General features: G+C 45.3%; 3 protein-coding genes across 3 annotated transcripts in view; 2 read left to right on the forward strand and 1 right to left on the reverse strand.

The window, feature by feature from the left end:
* Positions 1–1,573: 1,573 nt before the first annotated feature.
* Positions 1,574–14,912, forward strand: mef2b (myocyte enhancer factor 2b). The gene is made up of 10 exons (XM_056603472.1): positions 1,574–1,630; positions 2,361–2,694; positions 7,754–7,833; positions 8,352–8,555; positions 9,407–9,544; positions 9,875–10,061; positions 10,951–11,114; positions 11,848–11,974; positions 12,142–12,259; positions 12,885–14,912. Exons 3-10 carry the CDS (start codon positions 7,780–7,782, stop codon positions 13,213–13,215), a joined length of 1,323 nt encoding a protein of 440 aa, XP_056459447.1. The 5' UTR covers positions 1,574–1,630; positions 2,361–2,694; positions 7,754–7,779; the 3' UTR covers positions 13,216–14,912.
* The window catches only part of LOC130392945 (MAU2 chromatid cohesion factor homolog), a 32,949-nt gene continuing 20,710 nt past the window's right edge, over positions 11,354–23,592 (forward strand). The window contains exon 1 of the mRNA XM_056603481.1: positions 11,354–11,358. The gene's annotated coding sequence lies outside the window, so the exon portion shown is untranslated. The remainder of the gene's footprint in view (positions 11,359–23,592) is intronic.
* On the reverse strand, positions 17,001–23,113 carry tmem161a (transmembrane protein 161A). The gene is made up of 11 exons (XM_056603471.1): positions 22,985–23,113; positions 22,335–22,438; positions 22,074–22,157; positions 21,792–21,883; positions 21,503–21,659; positions 20,835–21,050; positions 20,183–20,326; positions 19,730–19,843; positions 19,229–19,403; positions 18,878–18,974; positions 17,001–18,550 (listed from the first exon to the last, which is right to left on the reverse strand). The coding sequence occupies exons 1-11, from the start codon at positions 22,985–22,987 to the stop codon at positions 18,243–18,245; spliced, it is 1,494 nt and encodes a 497-aa protein (XP_056459446.1). The 5' UTR covers positions 22,988–23,113; the 3' UTR covers positions 17,001–18,242.

A 23,592-nucleotide genomic window follows, 5' to 3' on the forward strand; every position in this document is an offset into this window, starting at 1 on the left:
AAAGCATTGTAAACACAGTGATGATGAACACATATTCCTAAATATACATTCAATATACAACTTTGCAATTCTAATTTGTAGATATTTGTGGTCCTCTAGTATGTTGTTATTAATGGATTTAATTGTTGTGGGCCCGTTTGGTCAGCACAGCAGCGATCACTATGTCTCGAGGAGGTTAAGGTAGGCCTATAGGCTGGCCCAAACTTATCGCTTCTTCAGCCCGATGCTGTTGGGATGCTCTCACATACGAACACTGACTTGTGTGTTCTATTTCTGAATCTGACAGCTATACCACATTCTAATGAGGGCGACAGCGCCGAGCTGTTCAAAAAGCAGAAGTGAAACGTTTGAGGGGAAAAAAATTGGCAAAATGTGAAAACGTTCCAAACTCATTTCTATCTTGCTCTAACAATGCTTTTTTTTTGTTGTTGTTGTATTTCAATGAAAACGAGTTGCTGTCTTCATAGACCCTATGCTTATATAAGCTTATTATGATTAGGTCTTTCAACTGATCTATAAGCAACTTTTATTTTCAGACAAAAGGCTGTGATTTCAATATAGGAAAAACAATAACTTCAATAGCAGTGAGTAAGTTGTGAATGAACAGATCAAGGTTGTCTGAGGCAGGCAGGCTCTGAAGCAGACACACTCCAAGGTGTAGCTGCTGGGATGTTGCTGAACACTTGCATCAGATGCACCTTGGGTCTCCTTGTGACTGTACAAACTTAACATCTTTGAGTGCTGTTGATTTAGAGGTGTGTGTGCCTGTGTTTGTGTGTGTTTGCGTGTTTGTGCGTGTGAGTGTGTGCTCACATTTGAGTATGTGTGTGCACGTGTGTCATGTGAGTGTGTGTGTGTGTGTGTGTGTTTGAGTATGAGTGAGTACGTTTATGGTCCCACGTGTGTTGGTGTGTGTTTGTATGTGTGTGCATGCATGCATGGGTTCAAGTGCGTGTGCACATCCTTGTTTGTTTGTGCGGGTTTGTGTGTGTGTGTGTGTGTGTGTGTGTGTGTGTGTGTGTGTGCGTGTGTGTGTGCGTGTGTGTGTGTGTGTGTGTGTGTAAGAGAACGAGAGAGAGTTGATGTCTCTATGGCTGATTGTTGTATGTCATGTACTCCGTGGTCTGGTCTATTTTTAGCAGCTCTGAGTGCATGTGTCACATCCCAAGAATAGGCAGGAATCAGACAGCTCATGTAAGCCATTCATTTATTACAGCTAAGAATATCCGTCAAACTGACAGTATGTGGGTTTTCCCTCCGCTTCTCACCCGTGACTCGTGGAAGAAGTATGGATGCACATGTACTGTATGTGTACCCTCTGCATAAGCGAGGCTCATTTAGGGGGAGATTCAAGGCGTTCGTATACCTCTTGCGGACTGTATGTACCGTACTTGCGGTTGTCGGTCAATTATATTGACCGACAAATGCACCAGCGTTGCTTTTGAGTGTGGGGTTTATAGTATAGCATGAAACCACTGGATGTGGATTATTGATTTGTCATCAGTCTGAATGGAACAAGAGTGTAAATCAAAGGCAACGGTAGGCAAAAATAGCCACCCATCAAGGATGCTATCTATAGCACCTGCCGTTGATTCCCCCCTCCCACCCTGCGCGTTGGTGTTGTTTTACTGTAAGTGCCACTTTTATTCCCGGTCATTTATTCCCTTGCTTTTTACCTACTCACCACCGCCCCCCCCCCCCCCCCCCCCCCCCCCCTCCATCCCATCCCTCCATCTCTATTCTTAGGCTTCATTATTGATTCAGTCGTGTTAGTGCAGCTATTGAATGTATACAAAGGGTGATGGTGCATTGTTTAGTTGAATCGTACCAAAACGGATTGGGTCAGTTGACTTTGAACTGGTGGTCTGAAAGTACACCAATATTTTTCTATTTTCCCCAAAAGGATTTCACCTAATCGGCTGAATTATGTTAGTCTATCAACTATATATATATTATCAATCTTCAGACACATTTTTTAATCGTTTTTGAATATTGAGAGCACAATTCTATCTAAACATTCAGATACATTTCTTATGAAGGCTGATGAGGCTTCAATAATGTTTAAACATTTATATTGTCTCATTTATGGCACACCCATTTTCACTCAAACTCAAACTGTTTCTGGGTTGTAATAATTAAATAATAAGAACACTGTTGATACTCATGCCTACATAAAAAGTAAGAAAGAAAGCCCTCATCATGAATAACTTTTGGACGATTCATCTTCTTTCTTTATCTGATACAGCCTCGATGAGAACTTCAGTATCTATACAATATCTCCTGTGAATATATTAAGGAAGAATACTTAATTAAATAAGTATTAAATAATTTAACGTTTCTCCGAATATTTCAATGTAAAGTCCCTATATGTGGATGTTTGGAATGGAGGCGGACGGTTGTGTCGCTGTAACGAGCCAATGGCGTGGCAGAGGAGGCGGGCTCTGGAACTGGGCTGCAGTCCAGCTGTTGCTGCTGCTGCTGCCGCGCGCTCGTTTGGAGAGAGGAGCGCTCCGACCCCTCGCGCGCATCAGGTGAACATATCCTCATCTTTCACTAACGGGTCCAATTAAAAAGACGAGAACCGGGAGGGAGAAAAACAATCGGAAAAGAGAATTCCTCATCCTTTTCGTGTGACAATAAGACAAACGAAGAGTTGAGTCTAAAAAAGACCAGAGGATCGACGTCAAATTACAGGTGAGATCCATTTTTTTGTGTTTATTACAGTCACCTATTGCAGTTTATTATGTTAATAATCAATTCAAGTCAAGGTTGTTCACTTTTTGTTTTCCGTGGTGTTAACATGCATGTGCTATTGAAAGTAACACATCATTGAAGTTAATTTAGTCAAGGATGCTTGGTAACTTGGGGACAGATTGGCTATTCTTAGCGAAACTATTTTGAATGACGTCAGCAATTTATTAATTATCTGCAAATATCTCAAAGCAGTGTATTTTTAACATTTAATTTATTGTGCTAAATACGCACTCAAGTCAACAATATTGCCTATTTTGGCTCAGACACAGCAAGTGTATCAGAATGGGAACCGGACACTAACACGAATTGCTTTAAGATAGTCTGCCCTCTCAACAGGACAGCTCATCTCGGAGAGAAGCAATTATTTTACACAATGTCAACATGCATGCATAAATGTCTCACTATAGTTTCTATTTTGCTATGAAGTTTAAAACAAAGAGGCAGAAAACAAGCAGACCTACAGACAGAAAGACATACAGACACACGGACAGAAAGACGGACAGACAGTCAGACAGACATGCCGTGGTGGATGAGCTTACTTTGAAATAGAGTCAGTAACTGAATACATAAACACAAAACATACAGGGCATCTAGATAACGCAGGCATGAAATAAGCAAATGGGACCATTGACAGGAATATAAGTTAAAATGATTCATGCTTGCCAACTTGCTTGGCTGAGTGCCACGTCAATAACATGTACATGACCAGATTCATGACTATAGTCTTGATGACAAATGCACGCAAGAGACAATGGGTCTGATGCAGGGAAATGCTGGATTTATTCTGGGAAACGTCAGTATATTGTCCTTTGACGCTTGAATAAAACCTACTTTTTATAGAATGATCAGGTGTTCCACTCGTGTCTATGCTGCGGTCCTGGCGCCATCACAAACATGAGGGCAATTCAATTATCCCCTGTTAAAATTAGAGAAATATCCACACACCACTGCTCTTCAAAGACTCAGCAAACCATGAACTGTCTGACCTCGAGGATGAGAGAGACACATAGAGAGAGGATGACAGAGAGGGAGTCTGACAGAAAGACAGAGAGAGAGAGAGTCTCACATAGTCATCCTCCTGAATTTAAATTGTTGAAGACTGTTAAGGCGGGTGAGCAAATAAATCCTCAACAGTTTATTTTATAGTAATATATTATAATATTTTGGGCTATTTTACTCTGAAGTAATATTGTGTAGTGTTACATTGTTCGTGTTCCTTGTAACGTCGTCCTATTTTAAAAAAACAGGAAACTAAAAGGTTTACGTTCAAATCTCTGTACCAGAGTATGACGTATTTCATGGAGATATGATTATGCTCCATCTCTGGGGGTCTTGGTTGTATTTCTGCTGCGAACAAAGGTGATGAGACTCTGAACGGCACTGAGCATTAGTCAGGTGACGGCCATGTCCCCAGAGATCAGCCACTAGCTTATACTGCTTCATCATGGCTACAAACTCATCTTATCCAGACTTTAAATTTAAAAAATGTATTTCATTTGATGGACTTTTATCCATATCCATATATTTACAGGACACAAGAAACATAATGACTGATCAAAGGAAATGCTACATTGATTGACGCACGATTTACAAAAACACATTTTCGTACCCCATTACATCACGTTGTTTGACAATATAAAGCAATCCCCATCAAACAATACGTTAATGTAGACACAAAGCTATTTTTAAGGGGGTCTTATTGACAGGCCACACATCATCCATTGGTTCAGTGTTCCCAATGGAGAACATCAACATTTTAACCCGTGCTGAGGGTGTATCAAACCCGCAGCATCGCAGTGGACGGTGTCAGCATGACAGAACTGTAGCAATGGCTAAACATCTCTGCGGCTTCTCACTAGCAACATCGCCGTCCATAACTCCTGTTGTTTGTGTGTCAGCGCGAGCTGCGTGTTGTCACAGGGCCGTCCCCGGTGGACACAGGGAACGATCCGGCTCCTCGGGGATCACAAGGCGAGCGGGGGGATCTCTGCCTTAAGTGGCCACACTACTGTTTGTGTGTGTTTTGGTTTTTCCACCTCTGGGAAGGGGCCTTCAGGTGGCTGGGGACGTATTACCCTATAGAAACAGCAGGCCCCCGGGCGGCGGGAGAGGTGTGTGAATGTGTGCAACGATTGCCTTATTACAGGATGTGTGGCTATGATTCTACCATCGATTGCCAGTCTTGATCCCCAACGTGCAGGGAGACCCGACGCGTGACAGAGGGGAGAGAAGGGGTTGGTCTGCAGACGCCGGTGAGCGTATCAGGGTGACGTGAGGTCAGGTCCCCCTGACGGATCTCCCGCGGCAAAGGGCGTATGGACACGGCGTTCTATCCTGTGACAAACTCAACTGTGCGTGTTCTCTGCTACTTCTTTGTGTTAAGATGGAGCGCAAGAACCGCAGAGTCTTGACGCCAGCCCATTGGTTGGGAGTGCATCTATATCTGACCTGGTATCCAGACAGTGACTTGTCGGCTGATGGCGATGCTAGTTTGGCCTGTGTGGGAAAGGAACTCCGTTAAGAGACATAAAGATCTTTCAGCACTTGTGTTCTCCTTTTTTTTTTTTCTGTTTTTTTCTTTTGCGCATATCTCCCAGTTCCATCTCCTCAAGACCAACACTTAGTGCTGTGTGTAGCGAGAATCCAGAATGGGTGTGTTTTCTCACCTCGGTCGGCGAGCGGTGGCGCCGTTTCAAGGAACAGACGCGGAAAATGGTTCAAGCTACGCCTCCTTTTTCAATTAGAAAGAAATTAAACGATTATTAATAACACAATGATCAATTATCTATATATATAGTCATATTAGATGTAATAATTTAATAATTTATAATACTACTACTTACAATAATTATTAAAAAAAAAAAAAGTATCCACAGATACACTGTGAATACCCAAGTATAATACTACTTCTACTACTTCTAATACTACTTCTACAACTACTTCCAATAATCATTACAACGTTTCATGACTTCATTCGTTTATGAGGGCGTCTGTGGATGATAACAGGGTCGACGCTGTCCTTGCACCCTTCGTATGGGGGGGCCCGACATGGGGCAATATTAGTACTTTATAAGGTAAAACCAGAGTCTACGGGGGGGCGGAATCCCGTTGAAAGGGCCCAGATGTCTGTGCGGCGAGTGTGGGCCGGGGGGTGGCCGGGCACTCTGGGGGTCATGGGAAGACGGACGCGACATCCTCCCCTCTGCCACCACCAGTAGGTCAGGGAGCTAAATATAGACCCGGGTCGCTGGTGTGCTCCGTAGAAGAGGGGAAAACCACAGAAAACTCTCTCCGTCTCGAATACCGTGCACACAGTTCGGTCAGACCCCCACTTGACTTATAGCATTCAGACTGCCCGGGGAATGTAGAGAATCGAGGAAGGGCGGAAAAAGGGAAAGGTTCATAAATTAGCCTCCGTTGTTTTATTTATATGATAGTCTTTATTGTCAATTTGGGGCCATTTAGTTTGCCAACAGTAGTCAACACAGCCAATAAACATCATAAAATAAATAAAAAATCATAAAAACATAAATACATATCACATGTAGTCGATGTCATCCTGACAGTGTGTGTGCAATAGCAGCTAGGCCTAAAGCTCGTTAAAAAACCAAACAGCTAAGGGAACAAATGTTCTCAGATATCTATTGGATTTGGCCCTTGAGTTGTATTGAGTTGTACTTGACTTCATGTCATGGAGTACAAGAACCAGTGCATTCCCATCCCCACCTCACGGGAGCTAGGTTCTCCGCTGAATGCTATCTCTGTGGCGTGACATGCTCCCCTCTCTCCTTAACTGTGTCACACGGGCCGTTCTGTGATCACTGATAGGTGATTACAGAAAGCTATAGCTTTCTGCTAAATCTTAAATACATTGCACTTTCTAAAAAGCTTTTTTAACTTTGCCATTATTTTCTATTTTAATACTAAAATGCCTTTTTAACTTTCTATTTTTTGCATATGTTTTTCTTTTACTTACCTATTATTTTATTTTATTGTATGACAATGTTTATATGTGAAGCACTTTGAGTCTGCCTTGTGTATGAAAAGTGCTATATAAATAAAGTTGCCTTGCCTTGCCTTGCCTTGAATGACTTACAATGGCAAATAAGTGAGGCTCTTTTGTACATGCATGACTGCATCCGCCGCAACACCACCCCTTACCCACATATCTGTGTCTCTGACCTGGCAGAAACATGGGAGAGGAGTGGGTGGTTGTCTTAAACTTTCAACCGTTCCCGTCGTCTCTTTCAGAAACCAAAACATTATTTTTTTCCCACTTCCACTGCACTATCAGTTTATATTTTTTTCTTCAACATGGCTGCTTCTACCTTTAAAAGGAGCTACTGTGTGTATTTTTAACCCCGCCTCTCCCCCCCCCCCCACCCTCCAAGTCCCCCGAGGGCCTGGGTGGGGTGGCTCAGAGCCGCGGCGGTGCTGGCCTTGGGGTAACCCAGACGGCGGGGGGGGGGGGGGGGGGGGGGGGGGGGGGGGGGGGTGGGTGCTAGGGGGCCCATAGCGTTAGGCTGTGAGGACTGCTGGCCAGGATGGGGGCCAAACTAACTTTAGACCCCGCTGCTCCAGGTTGGTAAAAATAAACCCCAGCCCAGAGAGGGAGAGGCTGTGACTGAAGTGACCAAGCGAAGAATGCACTTATTTTGAAATTTCGTTTCACACATGTTTTCTTTTTTATTACTATAATATGACGCATGATTTAAGATTATCAGTGCTGTGTTGGTAATGGCTATAAATGAAGCAACATTGTAAGATAAAATACAGTGACAATCTTCATTAAAGATTGTAGCTAGAATGATAAAACAAGTAATTCAAATTAAACATATGTTTAATTACGTTTACCCTAAGTAGGCCCAAAGTGGAAGATCTTAAATTCCAGGAATTTTTTTCATGTGACTGAATGTTAAATGCAGTAGTAAATATTTGCATAATTGAATATAATAATGTCTAACAACTTCTGTTTATTTTGTTGTACCTCTTTTTACAGTCTTGATAGTTTAAAAGCTTGACAAGATGGGGCGAAAGAAAATTCAAATTTCTCGCATTTTGGACCAGAGAAATAGACAGGTAGGCACAAATGAAGCACAACTGTTACACTTAACATTTGAGTTCAACATAGCATTAATTGTCATATTTTATATGAATACAGCTAGTGTCTTTCATGATTGGGTTTATTAATTACCTTAGCTGATTAACATTATGGCATTCGACCCCATGCAGACCTTCTTTTCGCATCTCACGACATCGATTGCTTTACATGGTCAGCTCCATCTATATATATATTTATATTTATATATGTATATATATATATATACTTCTCTTAATAGTGTTGGGGGATTTGTCTCAGATGAGGTAAAACTATAACTAATAGTTAATAAACCTAAGAGAGAAACATAAAAGATACATTTACAAATATTTGTATTATGTTTTGTCCTAGTTTGTTGTAAAAAATCTGCTCCAAAAAAAAGTTACAAGAGAGATATGTACAACAAAACCCAACATATATCGACATCATAACACAATTAACATCACCCTTTATTGTGAGTGACAGCTTCACGAGACAATCGCCTTCTTCTGGCCCGCAGGTGACCTTCACCAAGCGCAAGTTCGGCCTGATGAAGAAGGCGTACGAGCTGAGCGTGCTGTGTGACTGCGAGATCGCCCTGATCATCTTCAACAGCACCAACCGCCTCTTCCAGTACGCCAGCACCGACATGGACAAGGTGCTGCTGAAATACACTGAGTACAGCGAGCCTCACGAGAGTCGCACCAACACAGACATCCTGGAGGTAAAGCCGCCCTCCAGAACGACGTTTAGATGAATGAAAGCATCTTACGAAGCGACCATGACAGCTAACCATCCCAGCGAGGGTTGACCCCCTGACCCTAACGCCATCCATGCAATAGTGGAGCCTCGTAGTGGTTGATAACCTGACCTTTAGGATGGCTTCTTTCGGGCACGACTTGCAGTGAATTGGAACCCGTGTCGTGGATCAGGGGGTTTACAGGACAGGGGGGCAGGCCTCTTGCGCACGGACGCCTTTAATGGACGTGGCGTTCGGAGGCGGAAGCTTTCAGCTGGGAGAGGAACGCCTGTTAGCCACTAACCAGCCCTTCTCAAACAGCCTTCAGCCAGGGCCCAGTGGAGCCCGGGCCCTGGCCTCTTAGACCTCCATAAATAAGCCAGAATACTTACAGAACTTGATTGACAAATGAACATGCATTACTGAATCAAGTGGCGATGTGACGTGTGTTGTACAGTAGGGATGTTCCTAGAACCAAGTGTCAACAAGCACTAACACTTTGATAAGGATAACCCATTCCCTGTATACAACAAAGATAGGTATGATTAGGTGCTACACAAAAGTACTATAACTAAGTACGACACACAATAAGTGCGCACCTTAAGTGGCAGGACGAACCAGACCCAATAAGTAGGGGGGGTGGGAGGGGGTGGCTACGCAGTGTTGAGGTGAACTCTGAACAATCAATCGATTAACCCTTAACATTCTGGTAGTAGCAGCTACTCTGCGGCCCAGTACTGCAGCCCAACCCCTGCTTTCACCCGGCGCTGCACCGGCCCGTCCTCTGTGGTGTGTCTGTAAGCGTCGTTCTGTTGATGCCCCCCCCCCTATGACAGACGCTGCGTCGGAAAGGCCTGGGCCTGGAAGCGGCGGAGCTGGAGAGCGAGGAGAGTGTGCAGGCGGCGTCGGTCGGCGCAGAGAAATACCCCCTGAGCGAGGGCATGGACCTGTCTGTGTCACGCCAGCGGTACTTTGTGAGTCAAAACGCACTTCTGCAAAAAAAGAAAAAATGACACATGCCCACAAACACATACACACTCGCGAGCGCACACACACACACACATTTGTGAGCGCGCACATGCATGCCCGCGGATGCACACACTAACACGGACACAAACTTTTGAACGCCACAAATGGGAAGAAGCTTTTATCACTTATAAATAATAAATAAATATGTTTCGATCCATATCGGCTCTGTTAACCTCAGTCTAAGTAGCTCCTGAATCCTAGAGAGCACCTGCCATGTTGTTAACCGTACTGGATAAAAGTCAAAGGAGGCTTACTGGTTTGTTTGGTCTCCCCAGTCCCCCTCCCTGCTGACTCAGGAGTCCCAGTTCCTGTTGTCGGGAGGCTGTGAGAACGGCTTCTCCAACGCCTCCAGCATGGGCCTGTCCCACAGACCCCAAGACTTCAAGCCCCTAGGCCCCAGGCCCACCTCCGCCGGCCCCGCCGGCCCCCACCCACACACCACCTTCATGGCCCCCCAACCAGGTGAGACCCCCCCCCCCAAGCCTCTATGACATAACTGCTAATGCATAAAAAAAAAATGAATGGCCGAATAATACAACTTTACATTTTTGGAAACTAAGATTTGGGGCATTTGAAACGTGAGGTCAATGAGAAATAGAGAAATAGATATCTGCATCAACTGATAAGCAAGCTGTTAACTCACAGGATCTATGTGTGTCTGTGTGTGTGTTTGTGTGTGTGTGTGTGTGTGTGTGTGTGTGTGTGTGTGTGTGTGTGTGTGTGTGTGTGTGTGTGTGTGTGTGTGTGTGTGTGTGTGTCTGTGTCTGTGTGTGTGTCTGTGTGTGTTTGTTGGGCATTTTGGGCATGGGGTTTTGTGAAACCTACTCAGCAATCAGTTCTGTGGTTTTTGCACAGAACTGTATAGCACCTGCTACTGCGCCTCTCCTCACTAGAACTATAAGTAGACGTGTGGTGTGGCCTGAAGCTGTGGTCAATTGACTCTTAGCAGCCATAGATAAGAAACAGCGTGGTCTTCTCCATGGATTCTTTATTGGTCTTCAATCCCAGGCGCATTTGTTCAGCTCTTCAAATCATTTGATCATCTACTACATTAAATGAATATTATTGTAACTACAATACTAATATTAAACTAACGAACGAAACGCCAGATGTCCAACAGAGATGAGATCTGACGGTCAGCCCAAAAGGAGAAGTCGTGTTTCGCTGCAGATGGAGGGAGAGACGGGAGGGCGGTGTGTGTGTGTGTGTGTGTGTGGTGTGATTGTGTGTGTGTGTGTGTGTGTGTGTGAGTGAGTGTGTGTGTGTGCATGTGCAGAAAGAGAAGGGAAACAAACGTCCTGGTAACCACAGGCTCGTCTCTCACTTCCTGCCTCCCTCCTCTCATCTTTAGGTGGGGGCTACTCCCATGTGTTCTCCCATGGCAACCTGCAGGCCAGGCCCCGGGAGGCCAAGAGCCCCCCCGTCCAGGTGCACCTGGGAGAGGGTGCCCGCGGTGACGGCGGCGGTGGCGGCCTGGGGCACATGGGCGGGGCTCGAACAAACCTCAGCTCGTCGGTGAGACCCTCGCTCCTTTCAGTGGTGCGGCGACAGCTGGCAAAAAAAAACAACAACGCCTAAGGACTTCTGCGTCTGAAGACCGACGGGACTATTTATACCGTTTGGTCGATGCTCATATCCAAAGAGAATCTGGATGGAGTTCTTTCAGATACATAATTTCATATGTCATTAAGGAACATTAAGGGCCTTTGGGTTTGTTGTACTCAAGGATAGCCTAGGGAAGTAGGCTGCAGACACCAGGGGAATCGAACCAAGGACCTCTTTGGAGAGTCTGGGAGTCCAACACACACGCCACTATCTATACTATATCGGGCCCAAGGATAGTGCTCATGGTGCTTACAAAATACATACCTTCGATAAACTGTACATACCTAACCATAGCCACATCATATATTATGTCCCTTCTACCAGGGCGAAATGCAGCTCTTCTACACACCCCTCCTCGCTGACCGGGTTCCTATTCCTTCTCCTCGTCCGTCTGCACATCCCGCCGTGTTTACTTAGCATTTGCAGCTTAGGCGCAGCTCTCGTTGTGCCCGACTGCCATCATACCATTTGCACAGCTCTATCATAAATAACTCCCATGGATTCTACCTCAACCAATATATTTTGTGCTGCCGTTATTGTATTCTTAGTGTTGTGCTTTATTATATACTCCCCGCTTCACATTTCTTTCATCAATATAAATTGTTGCTGTTGTTGTTGTTCTTCTTCTCCAATTTTCTTTCAGAGAGGCTTTTTGTACCAGGGCTTGCATGCCGGCAACTCCATGGTGTCCATGGGCAAGGCAGGGCTGCTGAGCCACAGCCTGGGTGCGTACGGCCTCCCCTCCCCCGGACACTCCGCCATGCAGACCGGTACGTCCGCCCACGTGCCCCCTTCAGCGCAAGAGTCTGTTCAAAACGTCAAAGCGGCCGGTGTTACAACACGGTGTATTGTAACACTGATTTCGTCTGAAGAAGCGAGTGCTTTTGCTCGCGGCGTGTGCTGATCTTCTGCCTGTGCCGTGTGCTCCCCCCCCCAGAGTACCACAGCCCCAGTGGGTTCCCCCACCCGGCGAGTATGCAGCGGGGGACCCTGCACGGCTGGCAGAGCATGCAGCAGCCCCTGCAGGAGTCCACAGGGCTTCACGTCAGCCCAGGGTAAGAGCTCGGATACCCCGGAGAAGAGGTGCAGAGAACATGCAGAGAACATGCATACAACATGCATGCAAAACATATTGATAAAATATAGAAAACATGTCGAAAATACATGGAAAACATGTAGAAAATACATAGAAAACACATAGAAAGTTTAGAAACCATGTAGAAAACAGATAGAAAATACGTGGATAAAACATGTTCATTTGCATCTGCGTGCCCCTGGAGAACCCTCTGTCTCCCTCTGTGGGTTGCATTAGGTATTGTGTGACATTATGGATTATTATCATTTCGTGATGAAGGTTTTTTTTCTCTGACAGTGGCCCTGTCTTGCTGGGGTGGTGGAGCCTGGCTTTAACACTGGGTGTTGGGTTTGGTGCCCACTCCCAGGGTATTGCTATGCTTTGGAAGCAAGCGACCACCAGATGGCCTGTTGAGGCATAGATTTACTAGGTGACCTACAGGGGGCGATATAAATCAGGCTGATACAGGAATCAGAGTGAATGAAGCAGAAATCAAGTGATCAAGTTCACTATTTATAGCAACGAGACGCTCACACCAGACGGTCCAGTTTTAAAGCTATCCTTTTCCTTGAATCAACATCAACTTTTATGTGTATCCTTCCCAGACTCTCGGATGGAGGGTGCTACTTCCCCTCCCAGAACTCCGTCCAGACCTCCCCCCCTATGCTCTCCCTGAACCTCAGCATCAAGTCGGAGCGCACCTCTCCGGAGCACAGCTCCTCCTCCCCCACCTCCCCGGCCCTCCAGCACCACTTCGGGCAGCCGTCCCCCGCGGGCGGCTCCGCCTGCCACAGCCCGCCGGAGGCCTACGGGGCCGGCGACGGAAAGGAATTTCCCAGAGGTGGATACCCAGAGGTCGGCCGGCAACTGGGAGACGAGGGGAAAGAGATGCCGTTTCCCCGGCAACTAGTGACCACGGACGGCTGGCCGAGATAGCGGCGGCCGTAGGAAACAGCACCATCACATTCGGCCCAGGTCTGAAGCACACACACACACACACACACACACACACACACACACACACGCACATGCACATGCACATACACACACACACGTGCACGCACACACATGAACATGCAGGCACATACACAAGCGTATGCGCTTGCAGGCACACATGCGAGCCCAGCACACACACCCCCAGACCCCCACACACGCACACACGCATGCACAGGCACACGCACACACACACACACACACACACACACACACACACACACACACACACACACACACACACACACACACACACACACACACACACACGCACACACACACACACGCACAGAGCAGTAGAGCAGGTCTCTGTTGGTTCATAAACAACTTTAAGTGCATCTCTGATTAACCCGGAGGTGGTGCATGGAAGCAAGTGTTTTTGTTTGGTTTGGCTTCGGGTTTTATGAGTCAAAATTCATTGTATTTTCTTTTTATATACAAGTTATATTGCGAGCACCACAGGAACAGCAAAGCCAAACCCGGGGGATGTTTTGGTTTATGCGTTGCTCGATCAAATAAAAACAAGGAGAAAGCTTTTTATGCTGTGGCCATTCAAACACTGATTCAAAACAATAGGTGGAAACGACTGGGAGGTAGAGTGGAAACCAGAATGAGACAAATGATCAGTCGCAGGATCCTGGTCATCTATATATAGTTTGATGAGTCTCATCTATTTATAGTTTACACGCCTTAAGTTCTTTTTACTTCAAACAAACAACTATAATGATAGAAAACGTGGACATTGATTACAGTTTGTATTTGGAGAATTAAGATAAAAGTGCCTTTATTAAGCATAATCAGACCTTTTTGTTCATTGATGTGTCATCCAGATGGTTTTTATTTTTAATTTTCCCCTTTCAATTAAAAGGTTGTTTGGATACAACTAAAGCATTGATAATATATACATATCTGGTCACATGTATATTGATTTGTATATTTTGTGTTCAATTTGATACAATGAATGTATTTGACATACAAATGTTTGCCCTTTATTGATTTTGCCAAGCCCCTTGATGATATATGATCATTTTTAACTAGCTACAGCTTTAATTGTCTTTTATCTCAATATATGCTATGCTAGAGGTGTGTGTCTTTTTGTTTTGGGTGAAAAAAATATATCTTTCGTTTTTTGGTTTTATAATGAACAGATCTAAAAATATGATATCATATGATGCATTACGATATGCGCTAGTTTGGTAAATTGGAGATCTTAATTTGCCCAATGAGTTTGTATGTGTGTGTGAGCCTGTGATTATTATTTTTTCAGCTTGATTTTACCAAGAGAGCCTTTTGAGATGAATTCTGATTATTCTAATACAATTTAATTTACGTGCGTTGCCCACACGGGGGCGTCCTAGTTAATGTTATGCTTGCTGAAAGGAGAAAACGGGAACAGAAAATATGGCCTTGATCGTGTGTGCAGTTCTGCCTTGACAGAAGGACCCAGGAAAATACATTTCAACCAGATACTATCAAGAAGAACACTTTATTTGATTTCTGCATGAACAACAATGTTTAACTTGGATTCAGATAGCTGTAGAGAGCTGAAACCTCGACAAGTCAGACTTGAACCTAAAAAGGATTTGCAATCCTTGAAAAGGATTTTGAAGTGTAATTATGTTGTGCCTTCTTTAAAATAAACGCAGTTTGATTTGTACACTTGTTTTGACTGACGTTTGTGATTCAGTGGTCTACTTTACAACACATATTTTAGACTGCTAAAAGGCCTACTGTTCAGATCTGTTTGTATTTTGAACACACAGGCTACACAGGAACAAACATCAGCCACTTAAAAACCTTGGTCTCTTCAAAAAGACTGGACTTATTTCATGTCATCATATTCCGCTTTCTCACAAACTACCATTCGTCTTTGTTCACAGTGGGGTGTCTAACCGGTGGGTCATTTTGCTGAAAACGTTCCTCCATTTTGTTTGGTTCCGTTAAATCTTGACAAACCAATGAGGATACACTTTGAAACCGGAACCAGGGCTCACACTCAGACAGGGGCCCTCAGACAGGGGCCCTCAGACAGGGGCCCCCCAGCCGTAAGTGTAGAGGAGGTCCCACAGGGGTCACGTCTGGTCTGGTCCCCTGGGGGCTAGAGGTCCAGTCTAGGAGGCCATGTCTGGGGTCCACATCACACACACACACACAGACACACACACGCACACACGCACGCACACTCTCTCCCTCTCTCTCTCTCTCTTTCACACACACACACACACTCTCTCTCTCTCTCTCTGTCTCTCTGTCTCTCTGTCTCTCTCTCTGTCTGTCTGTCTGTCTGTCTGTCTGTCTGTCTGTCTGTCTGTCTGTCTGTCTGTCTGTCTGTCTGTCTGTCTGTCTGTCTGTCTGTCTGTCTGTCTGTCTGTCTGTCTGTCTGTCTGTCTGTCTGTCTGTCTGTCTGTCTGTCTCTCTCTCTCTCTCTCTCTCTCTCTCTCTCTCTCTCTCTCTCTCTCTCTCTCTCTCTCTCTCTCTCTCTCTCTCTCTCTCTCTCTCTCTCTCTCTCTCTCTCTCTCTCTCTCTCTCTCTCTCTCTCTCTCTCTCTCTCTCTCTCGTCCCCATAGAGACTGCATGGTGGTATGTTTCCCTTGCCGGCTGCAGACCACAGAGCAGACTGGGCTGGCCTCGGCCTCCAGTGTGGGTACATGATTCATGAGATTTAATGGACGGGTCAGCACTGTCACCCTCCACTTCATTCGGCCTGACTGTCTCCCACAACCAGAGAGCCTGATCGTTAAAACAATACATTCACACATTGTTTCTGCATTGCACAAAGCTCTATGTTTTATGGGCATTTGAGGCAGGTTGGTTCACAGACAAAATACTGATTTACAGAAAGCGTTTAAGTTTCATGTCGAAAAAGGATAGTATTTTTCCATCTATAGGTATAATATTACAGATATTGTATATTGTCATTCAAAAACAAACGTCAAAAAAACCTATATGATCTGCAACAGAACCACGTATCGCTTGTCGCCGTACAAGTATTTTTAATTTCTCTGCAGATTGTTGTTAGACTTTGCCAGCAGTCTTTTGTACTAAATTGGTAGCGCATTACATTTCCTAACTTCCATTTAGCCGTAGAGATATATTCTCTATGTCTTGGGTTATGTTTGATCCTGGAAGTCAAACAATATCATTAATTTTACATAATAATAGCTATGTCAGGCAAAGACCCCCACCCTGCCCAACTGCCACATAAAACAGGACTTGAAATGAAGACAACATGCTCAGGCTTGCAAACCTCGGAAAGATGATTGTCGGATATGGTTCTTAATCCAGGGTTGTTCTGTAATGTTGACTAGCTGCTGATGAATTCAATGCATTGTTATACATCAAAGCATTTTTAAGGTCTCGTTTAAAACAGCTTTGAAGTCAGACAAATAGTTGGCTATGAAACATGTGTCTACAGATTCAGACGTACACTTTTTTTTTGGGGGGGGGGAGGGGTTGGTAGATCAGAAATTACAATCCATCACCATCTTGGACCTGCTCCCCAAATGTCTCATAGGGAATGAGTTTAGAGCAATTATCAGAAGAGGGGAACCAACGGCTGCTGGTCTGAGACCACGGCCCAGAGCGACGGCTAGACGCTATTGTCATGCATGCGTCTTTTGTCCAATGAAGTGGCGGCGATGAGGGAAGAAAGCCCCTTCATCATCATCATTCATGGTTCCCACGCTACCCGCCGGCAGCCAAGGGGAAGAGAGGAACCCAGGAGACCCAAGACCAGACACGAGATGGGAAAATACTAGTAAATACTTTATTTAAGTCACACAAAAATAAAAACAAATCATACAAAACGTCACAAATGTGTTTTCAGCCAAAAGCACACACACACTCGCACACACACACCATGCACTTAAAAAAACGCTTAAATTGATGTAAAAGTGTTTATTTTCCCGTCACAGTTTAGCACGATTTAACTAACATTCCGTCTCAGTCAAGAGAAAAATCACACAGAAACGAATCTAACAGAACACGCAAATGTACCGCAAAATGATATCCAGTAGCATTTCAAAATAACAAAAAGGTTATTTGCTGCAGTATAAATATATAAATAAACCATTTCCTCCATTTTTAAATCCATATCAGACGTTAACCGATTCATAAGAAAAAAATTCTGTTTAGGGAGTGTGTTGCAATACACATTTAAAAGTAAAACGTGTGCCATTCAAAAACGTAAAAAGGTAGCAAAACAACGCATCAAATAAGCTGAGCGAATGGGTTTAAGGAGACCAAAACACTTGAGACCTTTCATTCCAAAACGATATGAAACAGAAAGGACGGTGGTAACCCACATCATTTAGAATCCCTGAGATCCCAGGCACTTAAGAAGTCAAAGAGTGAACCCTTGCATTGGACAGGCCCATTTGCTTCATAATACTTTTGTTATTAGGCAAAAAATGATATTTAGTAGCTTGGATTAATAGGACAGCCACATCCACCATTTCGATCAGACTCCTGCTGTGGTCTGCTGTGTGTGACGGCGCAAGCTGTGACTGAAGCTGATGGCTGCTTCGTGATTAGTGTGGTACGGCAATACAACCTAAACTAAAAGCTTTCGAGCACTCATGAAATCGGTGTCATATCGGGACACGAAATCCCTCAAAAATAGACTTTTAAAATGTACAAAGGAGGCAAAGTAGGACATCTTACTTTGCCACACGCTAAATCTCTATGCAGCATCTAACGGTTAGCGGTCGGCTAACACTGGCATAGGAACATCTGAAACATAAACATGCCGCTCCATAGCAGCGGAAACGACCTTTTCTCTATGGTTAATCCTCGCTGGTGGACCCAGGGGCTGAAGGGAAACCAAAAGCCAATGTGTCCGGGACATGCCAACGACGCACACACACACACACACACACGTGCTCCAGAGGGGCGTGTCTTCCAGGAGGCATGTCCTCTAGTGGGGGCGTGTCCTCCGGGGGGTGTGGCCCTCAGGGGGTGGGCGTGGCTCCTCAGTTCTGCATGAGGTACTGGTGGAAGTAGATGCCGAACAGGGAGCTGATGACCTGGCAGGCGGCCGTCCACCAGGTGAGGAAGGCGAAGAAGCCCCTGAAGAAGAGGGGCGTGAGCACCGTGCGCAGCGCGGCGAAGGCCTCCGTCAGCCGGGCCACCGTGGCCTGGATGTCCTCCTCCGGGTCCTCGGCCCCGTCCTCGTCGTCCTCCAGGCCCACCACCGGCAGCACGGGGGCGGGGGTGGGGATGAAGAGGGCGGGGGTGACCCCGGGGGTCTGGTCGGGGTACAGCCCCCAGGAGAACTCGCCTAGGGGAGGGGAGGGGGGAACCGACCAGATCAAGGGTTGGTTCAGGTAGAAAGGGCTTCGTAGGGTTGAGTACTTGAGACCTTCACAATACACGTTCGGTATGTACGCTTTGATAAGAGATTACGAGTAAAGCTCCGACATCTTTGATAGGGGAGGGCTTTAAAATGCACGTGCCCGCTATAATATTCTATCTTCCCTCATTTACTAATATTCACAAACGACAATTTTCCGAAATACAATATTTCCACGTCATCGATATCAGACCGTCATGCGACAGTCTGATGGTTCGGTGTGAGGGGCTTGGGGAGGGGAGCGGTCGGTCTTACCCAGGGCCTTGAAGGCCAGCGTGGAGAAGAGTATGATCAGGATGGGGATGAGGTACTGCAGGGTGACCACCGTCAGGTAGCAGGACACGCGGGTCACCTGAGAGCAAACGCAATCGTTCGGGTCACTTTTATGATTTTTTTTTCCCCCGTCTGGATCGATCGGTCGCCCAGCCTACCCAGTGGACTGTAGCAAACACTGCTTATCTTTCCATCATACATCTAGGTGGACACACCCACTCATGACGTCACTAAGGCATAGGGAAGGGGAGACTTTCAAACGTCTTATCGCACTCACGCCCGGTGGCGTGATCGCACCCCCTTTGCGTCAACACAGGGACGGCCGCTACTGACCTTCCTCTGGATGTCGATGGTGGCGATGCGGCCCGCCTCCTTCTTCATCTGCTCCACCCACTTCTGGGCCAGGTTGAGGTAGGCCTGCAGGTGGTAGCGAGTCAGCAGCAGGCGAATCACACACAGAGTCACGATGACCCACAGACGCACGCTGTCGAAGGCCTCACTGGACACCCTGAGAGAGAGAGAGAGAGAGGGGCGACAGGACACAAGATCAGCTCGAGCTGCACAGGATAGTCTCTCCTGGTTAGGCATTAAACTTTTAGCAAAGGCCCAAACAGGGACAGGGGTTGCTAATTAGTCTTGACCCTAAACCTGTATTAATGGCATCTATTTTATAATTCATGTGAAACAATGTACAATGTATTTGTTCCTGCTCAATAAAACTTCTAAACTAAAACGCACGGTTAGTACGATCATGCCAACGATGCTGTTGAATGAACATGGTTGATCCTCGCCAGCAGAGGCTTAACAGTGGGTCCTGTATGTGTGATGACTTACAGTGTGATGGACGTCTTCCCCATCGGTGCGTTGGCCAGGAAGTCTCTGGCGATGGGTTTGATCCACAGGAGCACTATGATCACAGGCGACAGGAATCCTATATGCAAACACATCCTATAGGAAGTAATGGGGATGTTAGATAGGAGATGTAACACAATGCGGCATTCAGTAATTTCATGCAGAAATGCAGACGCAAAAAAAGTTAATTATTTTCTTAAATCTGATTTAAGCACCCTAACGATGTGCTCTCATCAACCATGGGGATATCAGGGCTACTTATTATTCTACCATTATGATTTTCAGATTTAGGGTGAGGAAAACAAAAAGTTTGACTCTTTAGTTTTAATTAAGTTTCAATTCCGTGTTGCTCATTTCCAAATCAGAAGTGCTTTAATCCTGAGACCATCAGAACGCAGTGCCACTTGAGTAAACAGTAAACTGCTGGTTTCTTACTGGATGAGGGGGCGGTCTGAATTCAGCTGGACAGCATCCAAATGAGTCTGAGCCAATCGGAGTCCCGGGAAGGCCAACAGGGCACCGATGAAGGCACAGATAGCAGCCAGACCGAGCTTCACTGTGAGCTTGGTTACAGGGATTCTGGTGGGAGAAAAAAAATTAAAGAGCATTAGGCGTCAACACAATTTCCTTAATTGTTATATTTTCTTTGTATGTCTTTGTGAAATAGTATGTAGAGTGATTCAGCAGAACCGTCAATGAATTTTGCTAACTAACCCAATTGCTACACACCCTGTATCGAGAATTTGGACCATTTACTTTTCGGGCATCAAGCAGTTTTCAGAACAAGGTGAAACAATATATCGCTGTCGGTGCAGTAAAGATGTTCATATAACCAAGTGCAAAGCACTAACAATAACTAGGTTAACCCATCCCCCGTAGACAACAAAGACAGCTAGGATAAGATGCTACCCAACTAAGTACTACATACAATAAGTATGTACATTAAGTGCCAGGGCGTACAACATACAGTAAGGCCCAATCCCATTAGGGTTAAGGGGAAGGCATAAGGGGTAGAAATGGGATTGGGCCTTAGGCCCAATCCCATTTCTACCCCTTACCCCTTCCCCCACGTTGAGGATGTACTCACGACCAGTCGGCGTAGCCCTGCTGCTTGGCGAACACCTCCAGGTTGTCGAAGGCGCTGGCGAAGCCCGAGTCCAGGCCGAACTCCAGGTAGTCCTCGCGCACCACCAGCACCAGCATGGCCACCAGCAGCGAGAGGAAGCCGAAGGCCAGGCACACCGAGCGCTCGCCGCCCTCGTCCGAGCGGAAGTAGTGGCTCATCAGGGTGTGCAGAGACCGCCTGCCGCCTGCCGGTTAAGGTCACACTCACCCCGGAGGTACTGCATCAACGCACATACATGCTTTTAGTCCATGTTTCATATGCTGATTTTATGTGTTTTTTGTACCCCCAAAAGTGAGTTTGGTACTTAGTGAGGTCTATGGTTTGTTTGACTTCAATTGGACTTTATACAAACGTATGTGAGCATTTAGGACACCCTATGGACCGATAGCACTGAAGATTACCTCCAGGATATCTCCACCTTTTCAACTTTTATGTTAACAAATATTAATGTTATCTGTGTGACTCTCTTCATCATTCTTTTTCGTACCAAGGGCTAATGTGGTACTCCTATTCAGCGACATTATAATGTTATGCAATATATTATTATGAACATTTTATTAACGTTACAATGTTAATTTATATAGATTGGGGCGAGGCAGCAACAGAAGGACTGTAGGTTTAAAGGATACAGGGAAAACAGCACGGTGAGGACACACCAGATGGCTCCGATGTTGACCTCTTTGCTGGTGTCCACCACGGTACCATAGATCTCGGTGAACAGGAACACCCCAGCCGAATACAAGGCAAAGTCTATCAACCACTGGTACTCCAGGAAAAAGCGCAACACTAGAAAACAAAAAAAGTCAGACAAGGAAGTCAGTTGTGCAGGGGAATGAGAGCAGGGAGACACAGCAAAGTGCAGGGCTCCTTGAGTCTGAAGGTCACATGGTGCAGGGTAGGAGTGTTTGTTTTGCTAACCCAGTGCGTCAAGGGCATTGACAGGAGTTTTGTCCAGGTGAAGGTCGATGTCCTTTGGCACCGTGAGAGGTTTATTTTCCCCATTCTGTCTCCTAAAGCAGACAAAAGTTTGTTTGTTTAAAATTTGCTGGGTAAAAGTCGGCTCTTGGGAAGGCTTTCACTGAGGAAACCAAAACAGCAGCAGATATTTCAATGACCACATGCGTAGTAGTGACACACTTGAAGAAGGCTGTGCTACTGCAACACATGGATGTGGTTTCTCCCCTCCCCCCGGGTCCTCACCTGTCTCTCTTGCTGGGCTTGGGAATGAGCTTCCCAGCCAGCGCACACAACTCCCCTTCCGAAGGGTGTTTGAACCGGAACAAACTGGAAGACACAAAAAAAGTCACTTTTGTTTTTAACACTGCAGTAGAAATGTGTGTATGATTCCCTTGTTGGTTTCTGTATATATCTATCGATATATAATGTTTATCAATAGATAGATAGAGGTATATCGAGACAGACACAGACAGAGAGAGAGAAAGAGAGACAGAGAGACATTACCTGCCGTTACACAGAAGCCAGCGGGCAAAGGAGCAATGGGGTGCCATTCTCTGCATAATACTGGCAGCCAGCAAGCTGACCACCAGCTGAATCCCCATGAGCGCCTATCAAATGAGTATACACCAAAATTATTTTTAATTTCATCAACAAACATGGTTGGAAAAAATTATGTATGCAATGGACAGTTGCATGGTTGTTAGTAGTATATACTAACGAGGTGCATTAGCAAATGTTTCATTAAGAGCGATCACACCCACAAGACACACACATGTCACGCTCTGGCACAGCTGTGGAAACCAGTCAGCTGTGTTGATAGCGACAACACTTTGCTCCTTTGACGAGAGGGATCACCTCTGATTGAGGCGAGAATAAACAGAACGCATGCTAATGATGAAATAAAGAAAGAACCCGGTCTGCAGACATGTTAGAAAGCGTTGGTCCGCATTTGAATGGAAGTTAAGACAGTTGCTTTACGTGCTAAATTTAGATGACCAATAGGAGCTGCGAACGTTTCTGCAGGAGCAAGTTAGCTGGCTAGCTTTAGCGACTTCGTTGTAGCATTTTGTGAAAAGGTAGCTTTCTGCTTTTAAATAGGCTTGCTACACCTTTATGGTTGGCATGGTAGCTGTACTCTACCAAGAGTGACTTACCATCTTGAGCGAAGGATTTCAATTCAGAGGACCGTGATTGCCTGCAGTTCCTTCTCATTCATACGCCTTGCCCTGACAGCTGGAGCAGCTAACATGTGAGTGTGTGTCGCATGTACCGGATGTGATCACGGAGCCGCAGGAACCAGCACGGCTGCTGGTTCCTGTAACAGATAAGCTTAATAATAATGCTAGTATTCATAACAACGCTATTACCGTTATTTCAATACCGTTACTACTAATAATAATATAAGTAATACTAATTTTAGTAAGGGGTTGAAGGGCTAAAGTCTCTTCTCCCTTTTTGTGTATCTTGATCTATCAAATCTTGAAAGATTGTATCCATTTTAGTTTTTTGCTCCTCTTCCTTTTCTTTTTCAGCTGAATGCCCAATGCCAAATGATATCCCTCTAACAATAATCTCGATGTAACATGCCCCAACAGAATACTTGATACATCAAATTGAATAAAAAGAAAATGTATGCAAATTCAAAAGATTTAAGTCTGAGGTTTGCATGTTTAGCTCTGAGGTTTGGCACATTCACATTCAAACACACACACACACACACACACACACACACACACACACACACACACACACACACACACAC

This window comes from Gadus chalcogrammus, chromosome 12 (genome assembly GCF_026213295.1).
Source record: "Gadus chalcogrammus isolate NIFS_2021 chromosome 12, NIFS_Gcha_1.0, whole genome shotgun sequence".
Classification (NCBI taxonomy): Eukaryota; Metazoa; Chordata; class Actinopteri; order Gadiformes; family Gadidae; genus Gadus; species Gadus chalcogrammus.

What these genes read in the sequence shown, in the direction of transcription:
- mef2b (XM_056603472.1), top strand. Translation starts at nt 7,780, where the DNA reads ATGGGGCGAAAGAAAATTCAAATTTCTCGCATTTTGGACCAGAGAAAT. An exon ending in CTTCATGGCCCCCCAACCAG is followed by an intron (nt 10,062 to 10,950) that starts GTGAGACCCCCC and finishes TCTCATCTTTAG; the next exon opens with GTGGGGGCTACTCCCATGTG. An exon ending in GGGCTTCACGTCAGCCCAGG is followed by an intron (nt 12,260 to 12,884) that starts GTAAGAGCTCGG and finishes TATCCTTCCCAG; the next exon opens with ACTCTCGGATGGAGGGTGCT.
- tmem161a (XM_056603471.1), bottom strand. An exon ending in CAGGGCTACGCCGACTGGTC is followed by an intron (nt 20,327 to 20,834) that starts GTGAGTACATCC and finishes TTCTCCCACCAG; the next exon opens with AATCCCTGTAACCAAGCTCA. An exon ending in GGGAAGACGTCCATCACACT is followed by an intron (nt 19,404 to 19,729) that starts GTAAGTCATCAC and finishes TCTCTCTCTCAG; the next exon opens with GGTGTCCAGTGAGGCCTTCG.